Below are 12,537 nucleotides of genomic sequence, written 5' to 3' on the forward strand. Positions count from 1 at the left end.
ACAGACTTGGAAGTGCAGTACCTGTAGGTACCTACTTGAGTACCTAGTACCAAAGTACCTAGGTAGTTACCTTAAGTACCTCGGTAGGTACGGAGAAGGGCGATGCGCGCGGGCGGGCGTGCTGCAGACACTTTCACATTTCAGCCTGCACTGACCCCGTTCGCCGACTTGCCCTCGTGCTCATCTTCAGCGCCTGCCCGTTGTCCGCTGTCGCCGTCACCTCATCCGTTGCTCCGTACTCGGTCCTCGTCGCGTCGTCTTGCCCGATTGCTACTTCCAACCTTGTCTTCTCCCACGATCGCTCCTCCCGCAGCCGGCGCGCATGGCGTTCAAGTACAGCCGCTGCGAGGCCACGGCAAGACTCTCTGGATAGTCTGCCCATCGACGAGCATTGGACCCCCGCTAGAGAAAAAGTCGACTTGTTGGTCCCCGCGAATTGGCGAACCAGAGATCGCTTTGCGTCGTTGCACCGTTGCGAAGCTACACACGCACACACACACCTCCCGACCACGACAGCCCAATATGCCGTATTGCCCTCCGGCAAAATCGTAGAGCGACCAAGGCAAAACATACAGGACGAGGCTGCAACCTCCCGAGGGCAAATAACGAGACGTCCCGCCGGCCGCTCTGCGTAACCTCAAGAACCAATGGGACAAACAACCACCAGGGCATTCGGAACCTCGTCGCCGTCATGGACAAAGAGACCAAGGCCGCCGACCGCGTGAAGGCGGACAAAGCAGACAAGTCGGATGCGAAGAATCGCGACAGAGACCACAGAACACCCACGACCGCTTCCAAGAGCCCCAAGAAACGCCGCAAGGTGAATCATGGTACGCATAGCCAACGAACCCCCTTCCCTCATGGCGCAACACTTGGGAGCCTGCCCGCTCCGAGCAATGGACAGTTGTCAGCTTGGTCGCATAGTCTTGTCATCACTTGCCCGACATTCATCAGCCAGCACTCAATCCCCTGATCCTCTGCATGTATCCCAACTGTCGCGTCTGGCATGAGCATTGGGGCCTGAATAATGTTCGCTAACCCGAGTACCGTCCATAGCATGTGTATATTGCCGGAGATCTGTAAGTCCGCCTCGCATGTAATTCTCGGCGGGCCGATATCAAGCACACGGTCGTCCTCCTGGTGTTGGCTACATGCCGGGGCGGTAGTCTGCTTCGTTGCTCGGATCGCCGCCCTGGGTTAAAGTGAAACCTTGCCGCTGTGGCCGTCCTGTCTGTCTCATTGCCGAACGAACCTCTGGACTAACCTGCTCTTCCTCGTAGCACATGACCTGCGACCTTGTACGTATACGTGAGCCCCATCCATGGCTGCGCCGTACAATCGCCAACTGAGATGGCGGCGGCAACGCGCCGTTGCCCCCAACCGCAAGCCCCTTATCGTCCTGGGCCTTGCAACGCCACTGACGTTGTGTACAGGAGAGGCCATGTACAAGGTGTATTAAACGTAACATTGGCCACCTTTGCCATGACGAGCCCCGTGACGCCGACGCCAAGAAGACGAGAAATGGCAAGACTCCCTCAGCTCCTGTGGAGGAGTCTGACACCCAGTCACAAGAACCATCAGACGTGGCCCGTAGTTCGATATCAAGCAACATGGGCCCACCGGCATTCGACGGCATGCGGCAGCGCTCTGCATCAGGATTCAGCACTGGTGGTGTTCTCGGTCAGGGAAATGCGATGCCATTGGTAACACCGAGTGCCAGCTCGGGCTTACAAGGAAACGGCCTAAACAGCAGCGGCACGGGCAATGCGAATCAATGTGAGTTGATGCCCAGTGTATCCCAAGTCGTCCTCGATCGCGGGGACGACTTCCCGAGGGCTCCCCCTCTCTCTACCCTCGTCACCCATTAGCATTCCATTCCTTCTCCAAGACGTTCGTCTGTCTTACGATTAGACATGATGGGACGTCGTGCTGACTGTTACGTAGTCTCCGGCATCTCGGATGCTTGGCTCACAGCGCAGAGTTTCAATGATATGAGCTCCTATAATCCAAACTACATGATCGCTCCGCATGTCACACATGAATTCAATCTGCTCAACGATTTCCTCCACAACGGCTTGTTGGATGATGATAATCTGACTGGAGACGAGACTAGGCAACTTACGGCTCTTGGGCGATCAGGACAGTCCGACATGCCGTCAGGCTTTGGAAACACTGCTGGCTTATCCACAGGCGGCGGGTCAGCACAGTCCACCAACGTGCGAGGAAACCTAATGCCGCCACCACCAAGCGAGGGCAAAGGGGGGAGAAGGTCACCAAGCTCGACTGCCGACAAGACACGTGAGTATTATCTCCAGGCTGCCGATCCATCCGGAAACGATACAGCTGAAGATCGTATGGCCCGTGTTCTCCGCGCCAAAATTGATGCGGGTCTGCTGAAGCCCTTCAACTACATCAACGGGTATGCCCGTCTGGGCCAATACCTGGATGGCCATATAGCACCGTCCTCGAAGCAAAAAATTCTGCGAACCATCAACCAATTCCGACCGAAATTTAGAGAAAAGGCACAGGGACTGACGGACATGCAACTCATCATCGTGGAGATGTGGTTCGAGAAGCAGTTGATGGACTACGACCGCGTATTCGCGTCCATGGCTGTTCCCGCGTGCTGCTGGAGGAGAACGGGAGAAATTTTCAGGGGAAACAAGGAGATGGCCGAGCTCATCAACGTCCCCGTAGACCAACTACGAGACGTGAGTGTACTCTGCTTGTCTCGCTTGGCGCGTACGCAAGCTGACCGTTGTCAAACTAGGGCAAAATTGCTTTGCATGAGATTCTGACTGAAGAATCTATGGTTCGATACTGGGAAGAATTTGGCACTATTGCCTTCGACCCTGCACATGATACATTATTAACGGCATGTTCATTGAAGAATCCGAGCGATGCGTCAGATCACCCTGTTGCAAAGTGTTGCTTCTCTTTCACGATTCGGCGTGATGACCATAAACTGTGAGCACATCAGTCTCACGCTGTATCGATGTCTACTCTCCTAACAACGTGACCAGGCCCGCCCTAATCGTAGGCAATTTTTTGCCACACGACCCGCCACGCGATTGAAACTGCAGGCGTTGTTGAATCCCGTGCAGGGTGAGACCTTTTGGTGGCGGGAGATGGATCTGCTTAGACGGCGCAAAGGTTGGGGTCCCGGCTCATACTCTTTACTTGTTATTTTACTGGACCAGGTATTCGCTGGACATGGGATCTTTGTGTTGGCCATCACGGCGTTGGCTTAGCACAGGTGGCTGCTGTACAGCCAAGTTTTGAATAAAGACCGACGTTGGATATTGCGGGAAAAGCCGTGTGCAGGGAACAATTTTGGTGTGATTCCAAAGCTGAAACACGACACCTGCAGCCCAGGGGATGAGCATCCGTTCATTTTCTCCTCTTCGTTCAGTTCGGGAAGGAGCGACACCAGAACCCCCTTGACAACTTGGGCTCAAATGCCATGTCCCTCCAGAGAGTCGGCGTCCCGCACGTCCATCATCCACACGAATGCAGAGATCCCATCGACCATAGCAACAACACGCCCGCGCGTTCACGTCGTGGGGAACCGGGCTTTAGTGCATTATACCATGGAGGCCTCTCCGTCTGATGAAAGAAAGATTCGTGACTTGATTGGTGCATGCCCCCGGGCCCAAAGGCGACCTACACTGACTTGGGAACTCGGCTGACCATTCTCCTACGCAGAAATCTCGATGACGCTTCAGACTGCATTAGCGAGCCATCCTTCCGACCAAAGCATTCTTGATATTGAACTTGACAAGGTGCAGGCCGGCCTACGCATGGCCAATATCTGTATTTCGGTGTCCCAGGTCGTAGACACACGCACTCTGAGAGAGCTTGAAGCTCACGGCCGGGCACTATGGAACTTGTGTGTCAGACAAAGGCGTGATCTGACCAAGGAACTCTCGACAAGCTACATGAAGAGACTTGTTCTGCACTCCTGGCTCCTGGCCTTTCTGCTCTTCCATATGAGCCGACTGGGATTGGCTACAGGTAGAGACAGTGTCGCCGAAGCAGAGTACTTGTTACGACTCATTTTGACGCTCACAACTGCCAGCATCAACGATTCTGAAGTCGGTGTTGCGAAGCTCGCTTTGCAGAGAGGTGCTTCCTTTGTAAATACCCTTGAGTCTGCGCCAAGCAGGCAGAACTGCCAGTGTGCAAAAGCAACGCAACTTAGAGCTACGTATTATTCACTGAGAATATTGTTAGTACGTATGTGATAGTCAGAGCATCAGCCGAGTAACTAACCGTCCAGTCGTGGCGAGAAAACCGTTTGGATGTGGCCGAGCATATGTTCCGCAAACTCGATCCGATTCAGCCAGATCTTGATGACAGTGCAGTCGAAAGCCTGGCGGACGTTCTTCAAAAAGTTGGCACAGGCTTGCTTTCCGAGAACAACCTGGAACTGGGGGTCACTTGGCTTAAAAGGGCACACCATCTACTCAGCACTCAGATCGGCATTTTCTCCCCAAAGACCAAGCGTCTATATCTCGCCGTATGCAATGATATAATAAAACTCGCTCTACAAAGTAATTTGCATGAAGATATAGCGGAGGTCGAAAATATGTTAGATCATGCTTCCTCGCGAGTTGGAGATCATCCGGTCCTTCTGCACTGGAAGTTGATGGTGTTGGATACCACTGAAGGGCATGACTGTCCAGGAGAGGCTCGTGCCGACATCATGCGGCGAATGATTTCATCACCGGAGCTTTCAGAAACTACACTTCACCTAGCGCCTGCTCACCTGGCAAAAGTCAGAGATGAATGTTCCTCAGAACTTCTCGACGAGTTACTATTCCGACACGCACTCCCGAGCGAGAACGCAATTATGCTCGGCAAGGTTGTCTATCTGCGGATATGGACAGCATTAAATATATCCAGTAGTGACGACGAACATCGCAAACTAGGTCATATCGTCGAAAACGTTTATCAGTCGATTCAGGCACCCCTGTCATTGGCGGAAGTGGAAGCTTGCCAGGCGGTATGTTGTCCCATCACGATATTAATTATCGCTGTTAATATATCCCTAGCTTATTTGGAACGGCATAGAGCCACTGTTTTTAGCGGGACGATATGAAGACGTCGAGTTTTGGTGCCGTCTAGCTCTTGGACCTTTATTTCGCAGGAATGACACACCAGGTCTTGGGCGGTTTGCCAGACGGCTGATTATCTGCGGAACGAAGAGGAATACTTCCCATGAGGTGTACGAATCACTGAAAAGCGTGCTTCCAATTTGCCATGGCGATGCTTTATTAGTGCACTTCGCCATGTTCAAGGTGTCTTTGCTCAGCTAGGATCACGAGCTCGGCTGCAAATGCATAGCGGCAATGCTCACCGAGAAGGACACCCTCCAACTTAGAGACATACTATATGCTTGTTTCACTGAGGCTCAGAATACCGGAGACAAGCTGTGTGCTTTGCAAGCATTCAGGGCACTATTTCAGCAACTGAGCAGACATCTCCCTTCATCTATCAACGTACCTGTTTTGCTTCGTTCCGCTATAAGGCTCATACAGACGCCTGGGCTGGACTATGAAGAGACCAGCGAGCTTTATGACATGTCGCAATTTGCAGAAGATACATGTTATATCTTCGAAATAGGTAATTCACCGCCCGCAATTCATGGATTTATCAACTGACTCCTCAGCTGTAAAATACGCCCAGCCAGTGGAAGAACAACGAGCAAACGAACAATTCCCGACCTCCGAATTGGACTGGTTCCACAAGAATGCTTACAATATAGCCATCTTGAATTGCCACGAATGGGAAGAGGGCAATGTCATCCGGCTTGCGAGCGCATGCATATCCTTTGTATCATGCTACCCATCCACAATATCGGCTCTCCAAGCCGACGAACTAGTTGCAACTCTACTAAGAAGCCATTTCCTCATCTCAGTCTGCCTATTGAAAGAGGCACGGCGCCTCGAAGATATGCCTGAAAGGCACCGCTGCTACGCAGCAATCCGACACCACACAGCAGAGTACAGAGACATCTTGAACGGCACCACAATGCCAGATGTTATCACACATCAGGATCTAGCTGGCAAGATGACCACCCTCCTAGTCTACGACTTCGAAGCGGCAGTATCGCTTCGTCAATTCGAAGATCTTGAAGAAATCACAGGCATTGTCAAACAGCACGAAGATGTACAAGCACTCAAGAGCCTAGGCGATGTCCTGTTGCAAGACCCCATCCCAGCACAAGGTAATAAACCCTCCAGACCCCAATTCTTCAGATTCTCCAAAAGATCTGACAAGCCAGTCCTCACCACGACGCTCAGAACAATCATCAACGAAATCCACAGCCTCGAACAATTCAACTCCGCAAAGTTTTGCAAATATCTGCGCGTCATCTTTCAAGCCACCGTTTCTGTCAACGACACCGCGGCACTCGAAATCATCGGTCAAATAATGCAAACTGCCCGCGAAAGCCGCAATGCGGGTGCTTCGTTACCTCGGACGGACCTGGAGTGGATAGCCGCCACGACGTTCAACCATGGGATTGATTACTATGCTTGCTCAGAGGACATCCGCTGCAAATTCTGGGCTGCCAAGGCCATGGAACTGGCCGAATACCTCGATGATGGGGGAGTGATGGCGAAGACCTTGAGGGATAGGTTTGGCCAATTACGCTTTGAAAATGAAAAGTGTTCCAGAACAGAGGGATAAAGCTTCGTCGTAACCAACTCGACACCATCCAAATTGCTCGAGGTGAGGGCTCACGGCTAGTTAGTGCCAAGTTCCTCATCAAATCATATCGATTCATCAAAAACGGTATGTCCATGTATAGCTCATACGGACTCTCCACACAAATATATATATACATGCGGCGGTAACGACAGCCATCATCCAGAATTTAAGAGATCATATCGTAATCAAAAGCCATGTGTCGTATTCGCGGCTTCCTCGACTTGCTCAAAGCAGATTCGAGAGGCTAAAAAAAAACAGCCAGAAAAAAAATAAGGGGACGAAATAAGCACAAGAAGGGCTCCGAGAGCAATCGTTTCGTAAAGTTAAAGACAACCGCACATATCAGTTCCATGGTATCTCCAAGCTCTTGAAAATATGCTGACCAAAACGAAACTGCCAGCTATGATGCGCATCAACGGGAATCAAGAATGCGACAAAGAAAAAGAAACAACACTGGAAACATTGGCTACAGCCCCGCAGCGCCTCCCAATTAAAACGACACCGCCTGTCGGGTTCATTCCTGTCTTTGCTATGTAGCGCAATTTATTACACTCTGCGCCGAAAATCAAATAATGTTTGCGATGCTAATGCGCTCGGCGCCTCGCTTTGGTCCCGGGGGGCTGACTTCACCTCCATGACCAACGGAATATCGGGATGCGTCGGAAAGCCTTGAAATCTCAACATTTGCGATGGGCGATTCGCTCTTCACCTGCGGGGGTGGTAGGGCAGGAGGATACGACACGTTTGCCGAGGCCATGTTTAGAGCCATGGACTCCAGCCTAGCCCATCCGACCCAATCTCTGCGCTCTGCCTCGTTCAGCCCAGTTCTTTGTTCGGAACTGAAGAGAACCTTTTCGCTCGTGGCATAATGGCTTTGAGGAACCACACTCGTCTGCGGGGGGGCTGCATCGCGGTCCTGGAACGACCATAGCCAGGACCGGTTGGGAGAAGCTTGAACATCGGCGGAAAGATAAACTAGCAACTCCTCGTCGCGAGCGAGAGATACAGCGAGTGCTGTCTGGTCAATGGATGACCGAAGGGGCATGTAGTTTGCGTATTCAGTGCGCTTCGCACACAATGTCGTGACGAAAAAAGCCAAGAATCGTCCGCAGCCCATGGAGACGTCGCGGCGAGCATCAATAGCAGCCAGAGCCCTAATGCAACTGACGGCACCATCAAGATAGCCGGCAAGCAGCAAGAACAACGTCGAGCGGAAGACGTGCTCAGTAAGGAGCGATGTTGCTCCATCCGCCGGAGATTTGGTCCGGTCAATCAGAGATGCGGTATTCAGGGCGACGTGAATGCAGCTCTCTACGGCGGCAAGGCGGGCATCTGGTGGACAGCTTGGCGACAAATTGTGTCTGTGAAGGAGCAGCCTGGCATGAAAGAGATAGGCAAGGGGAGCCAGAAAGTGAGGTGCCAAGGACACAGTGCTGCTAGGGTCGCAAGCAGGAGGAAATGTGCTGAGGCACTTTTTGAAGTAGCTGTCAAACGCGGCCAGATGCGACGCAGAGAGAAAAGGCTGATCCAACGCCTTTACCAATGCTGTATATGAGCGGACAACGTGAATGACCGCCAGCAGCGAATGCGTCAAGGGCTCCGCTCCTTCAGGCACACGCACCCCGTCTTCATGAAGGTAGTGATCGTCCACAGCTGCTGGTAATGACACGTCGCAGTCAGCATCATCAATGATGAATGGGTGTCCCATCTCGGTCGCCATGGTCCTATCCAGGATGTAGATGGCCCACCATGTTCTGCGCCGCATCTCCGTCTCGATAGCTGGCCAAGAATCGTACTCGCAATATAGTCCCAGGTCTTGCCCAACACGCACGGCGTTTCCAAGCCAGTTCCAAGCCGCAGACTTCAGGTTCATCTCGTTGAGGCAAATGGTGATGAGCACGAGGGCCCTCGCATTATCAAGGCTGTGGTTATTACTCCATGGGTCTACTACCTTGCGGGCGGATTCTAGAAACTCGGCCGGCCGATAAAATGTAGCCGTCGTCGGAGTTTCGAGGCTAAACAGGCTGCCAGTGGCGAGAACTGCGAAGAACAAGCTGATCCAGGCAGACGATACGCGTGGAGGATGGACTCGATACAGCTCGTTTACCCCGGATTGAAAGGTCGGCATGTGAATAATTGGAAACATGGGATGCGCCGAAATACAAAACGAGTGCAACAGGCGCTCTGTCATGGCCTGGGGAGGCAACTCTGGCGTAGGGCAGTCAGGAACAGACGCAGCATGATTACGATGCTGGGCGGGGAGCTGCCATATGCCCTTGGAAAAGTTCCGCACGTTAGTCCTGGCTCGCGTCAACTCTGGGTTTGGTGGGAGTCGCTTTCGTAGTTTCGGTTCCGATCCAATGGACGGTAGCTGAGTAGACTGCCGGTCCGCCGAGTCCAGATCAACGTCCATGTGCCCTTGTCGCTCTTCCAGGGCCCGGCGCATTGCAGAGTTTTCGCGCTTCATTTTCTCAAGTTGCTTTTCCAAATCCTGCACCTGCTTGATAGAAGACATGCGCCTGTTCGTCTCCTTGGTGAATTGGCACTTGACGTTTCGGCTCGAGCACTCGGAGCAGCGGGTGGTGTCCGTCGCGTCGCATTTGACCTTTCTTTCGCGGCAAGCATCGCAGCTGGGGTCCTTTCTTCGCTGTCGGTATGCCCTCTTTTGGGCTTGGCCACCAGGTGTCCCCGGCATGTGTCCATGGTTTGGAGCCTGTCCCCCCGCCATGACAGCCTCTGCCGATGGAAGGGATTCCCGACTCAGGTTCGGGCCATCAGGGAATCCCTGGTTGACGGATGGGAGAGGAGTCATGCCAAGTGGTTGCGGACTTGAAGCTGCGTTGTTGGATCTCGAGCTAGCGCCAAGTAGCGCGCTCAGATACCTCGACGGCGGTCTCGGTGAAGTAGCGGAACTAACTGAAGAGGAGTCATATGACCTCGTGGATGGGTTGGGAGATCGAGCATATGGGTTGTGCGACGGCTCTGCCATGACGATATGGTGCAAGCTCGACGGCACTGGCACTGGCACTGACACTGCCAATGTTCCCAATTCCCCCCCGGCTTGTGGGATCAATGTTTCCTGCCAGTCCTTGACGCTCGATGCTGGACAGACTGAAAGGTCAAGGACGCTATAAGATATGCCGTATCTACAGGACGGCAGAGTGCAGGCGTCACACGAGTTGCTGATCCGGGGCCAAGGGACAAAAAACTTGTGGTGAGGAATCCTTGGGATTGGGTGGCTCGTTGGAACGCGGGACAATCAAGAATCAAGATGCGACAAGATGCAAATCTCGCTTCCGCCAGTTGGAAACTCTGTTCCAAGTTTCGTAGCAGTGGTCAGTGGTTGGCTCAGGCTACCCGTCTGATGAGAAAGCCGAAGAAGAAAAAAGCGGTGCAAAGCGATGCAGGTCGACTTCCGTCTATCCGGTTGCGCTGCAGTTTTTGTGCGACTCGTCGACAGCGACCTCCGACGAGATGCGCCAAGAAACGACAAGACGGTGGTTTTGGCCCCGGACGGTGAGCGGCAGATGGGATGCGAGGGAACGGCTTCGATTGGCAAGAGGGCCGTGCAAGAGATGGCTGCTACGCAATTGTGCGCAAGGCAGCTGGCGACACTGTTATGTGATCGTAGCAGCAGCAGCAGCAGCAGCAGCAGCAGCAGAAGTAGTAGTGGTTTGTTGTTGTGATGGTGGTGTGATGGTTGGTGGTGGTGGTGGCGGTGGTGGTGTGCGCGTGCGTGTGCGTTCGGTGTGGGCGCGGTGAGACTTGGCTCGGAGATCAAGAGATCACAGATGGCATCTGCGTCCTGCAATCATGCAACCCAGCTTCGACGCGGCGGGACCTGAGAGGTATCGCGGTAGCTAGGGCCGTGTCCCGTTTTCCGTCTCGGGAAGAGTCGATGTCGTCGCCTCTTGCGTTTCTTCCTCGCTCGGTAATGAGGCCGCGAGGAAGTCGCAGGCGCAAGGGGAAGCGCAGGCGAAGCGCCGGCGACCAGAGGCGACTCAAGGCGGGAATTCGGAATCCGCGACCTTGGCGCCCGGACTCTGGATCAGCACGATGTGTACCTATGGCGCGAGGTAATAGTGAGCAAGGACCGGACCAGACCGAGTCGCAGACCAAGACCAAGTTCCACGGCCCAGGCTGGAAACGGGCAAGTAATAATGCCTCAAGGCCTGCGCCTGCGTGGACGGAGTAGCAGCTTGGCAGTCCTTGGAGTTGGAGCAGCAGGCCTCCTCGAGTACTAGCTTCAATGGCCAAGTAGGGAAGATCAGGAGTCCCCAGTCCGGGGACGGGGACGGACGTATGGAGTGGGTAAGTACTTATTAAGTAGGCCGGTGGCAGGCAGTGGCACTCGACGCTCGAAAAGCAAACAACTTGCTTGGTATTGACCGAGTGCTTAGACACGTAAAGAACTTAGAAGGCACGTACACCAGGTACGGGCTCTCGGGGCGCCGGGATACCAGGATCCAGTCGCTCGCCCGTGCCTTCCTGGGGCTTGACGCCATTGTTATTTAAAAAAAAAAAAAAAATCGGGGAATATCGTCTGCACATGGAGGGACCAATCGTCAGGTCGAGGGGCCGTCGAGGGGCCGTCGAAGGTCCGTCGGGAGACCGTCGAAGCTCTGTCAAGCGCTCAAGGGGCGCCCAACCTTGCAGAATTTCTGGCTGCCTCTGTGTTCAAGTGCCCGTCCCTGTGTCTGTCCTCCGCACCATGATGGGTGGGTGCTTGTTGAGGAGATATCAGCCGAAGCCACCAACCTGTTTCGACCCAGAGGCGCCCCCCCCCAAGTTCCTTGGTCTCAATCTCCTCGGCTCCGGCTCCGTGGTGTGGTGTGTCTCTCGAGCATCAACTTATTGACCCAAATTGTGTGTGGCGTGGAAGGGGTCGCGTCGATTTGCCAGCGCCTCCCACAAGCGGCACCACTGCCTCTCACAATATCTGTGTAGCTGCTCAAGCAGGCCGGATGGACCTTGGTCCCAGCCGTTTCGTCATCTTGTATGTGGGATATCGTGCTGCAATGTATAAAACTCGTGGACTGGCAGGCGTACTGACAAGTTCCCTTCGCCTTACTCATGAATCATACCTGTAGCTACTAGCGACTCAGCTCCCGACGAGCTGCCGTGTAGACGTGGCATTAGAAACTGTCACCAAGCACTCCGCCCTTTTACAATGTATACATCCACATGGAGCATTCAACCGGTGTACTCCAGAGGCACGATGCCTCCAAAATACAGACCGGCTTGAAATACCGCCTTGGTCCGCCTCAGCCTATCTCGGCTCGCGCCTCCGATAGTTATCGTTATTCTGTCACCTTCGTTTGTCGTCTCGTCTTGCAACATGTGTGAGCATTTTGAAATCCGTCTCCGCCCACCATGCCTAGCCTAGCCACGGGACCATCAAGCTCCCCGACATACCCGCATCCAGAGGCTGACCCGGCTAGACAGCGGGCTGTCCTGCCGAAGGAGCAGGCGTCCTCGCCTGGGCATGCTAAGCTTTGCTGGGCATGGGGCTCTGGCCGGGGTCAGAGACACCAAATTTGGCGTCATGTCCGCCCTGAACAGGGGCGCACACCATGCAAGTATGTTGTAATAAGTCTTCAAAGAGGTGTTGGAGGGGGTGGCTCTCAATACCACCCCCCGCGAAAGACTACTACAGCCCGCCAGTAGACCGACCGGCTTGGCTCACACTGAGACTCCTCCTTGACTCCGCCGCCAGCAAACGCCTTTTGCTGACAGAACGCTCCTGGCCTGCTGTGCATGTATAAGAGCCAGCGCGCTGCTAAGATTCACTGGCTGGTTTCGCCGCATGAGGGGGCGATCATT

The 12,537-nt window shown here is 53.8% G+C and overlaps 3 protein-coding genes across 3 annotated transcripts; 2 read left to right on the plus strand and 1 right to left on the minus strand.

Annotated features, from left to right (window-relative positions):
* Positions 1-691: 691 nt before the first annotated feature.
* Positions 692-2,971, plus strand: MAM_04088 (uncharacterized protein; the record flags this gene model as incomplete). The annotated part of the gene is made up of 4 exons (XM_040822887.1): positions 692-820; positions 1,434-1,776; positions 1,945-2,711; positions 2,771-2,971. The coding sequence occupies 4 exons, from the start codon at positions 692-694 to the stop codon at positions 2,969-2,971; spliced, it is 1,440 nt and encodes a 479-aa protein (XP_040679393.1).
* Positions 2,972-3,713: 742 nt separating this feature from the next.
* MAM_04089 (Meiosis specific protein SPO22) lies at positions 3,714-6,693 on the plus strand (the record flags this gene model as incomplete). Its single annotated transcript, XM_040822888.1, has 3 exons — positions 3,714-4,232; positions 4,280-5,005; positions 5,689-6,693. The coding sequence occupies 3 exons, from the start codon at positions 3,714-3,716 to the stop codon at positions 6,691-6,693; spliced, it is 2,250 nt and encodes a 749-aa protein (XP_040679394.1).
* A 586-nt stretch (positions 6,694-7,279) lies between these two features.
* MAM_04090 (transcription factor) lies at positions 7,280-9,703 on the minus strand (the record flags this gene model as incomplete). The annotated part of the gene is made up of 1 exon (XM_040822889.1): positions 7,280-9,703. One exon carries the CDS (start codon positions 9,701-9,703, stop codon positions 7,280-7,282), a length of 2,424 nt encoding a protein of 807 aa, XP_040679395.1.
* Positions 9,704-12,537: the final 2,834 nt, after the last annotated feature.

The sequence above is a fragment of the Metarhizium album genome (assembly GCF_000804445.1).
Source record: "Metarhizium album ARSEF 1941 chromosome Unknown scaffold_8, whole genome shotgun sequence".
Taxonomy (NCBI): Eukaryota; Fungi; Ascomycota; class Sordariomycetes; order Hypocreales; family Clavicipitaceae; genus Metarhizium; species Metarhizium album.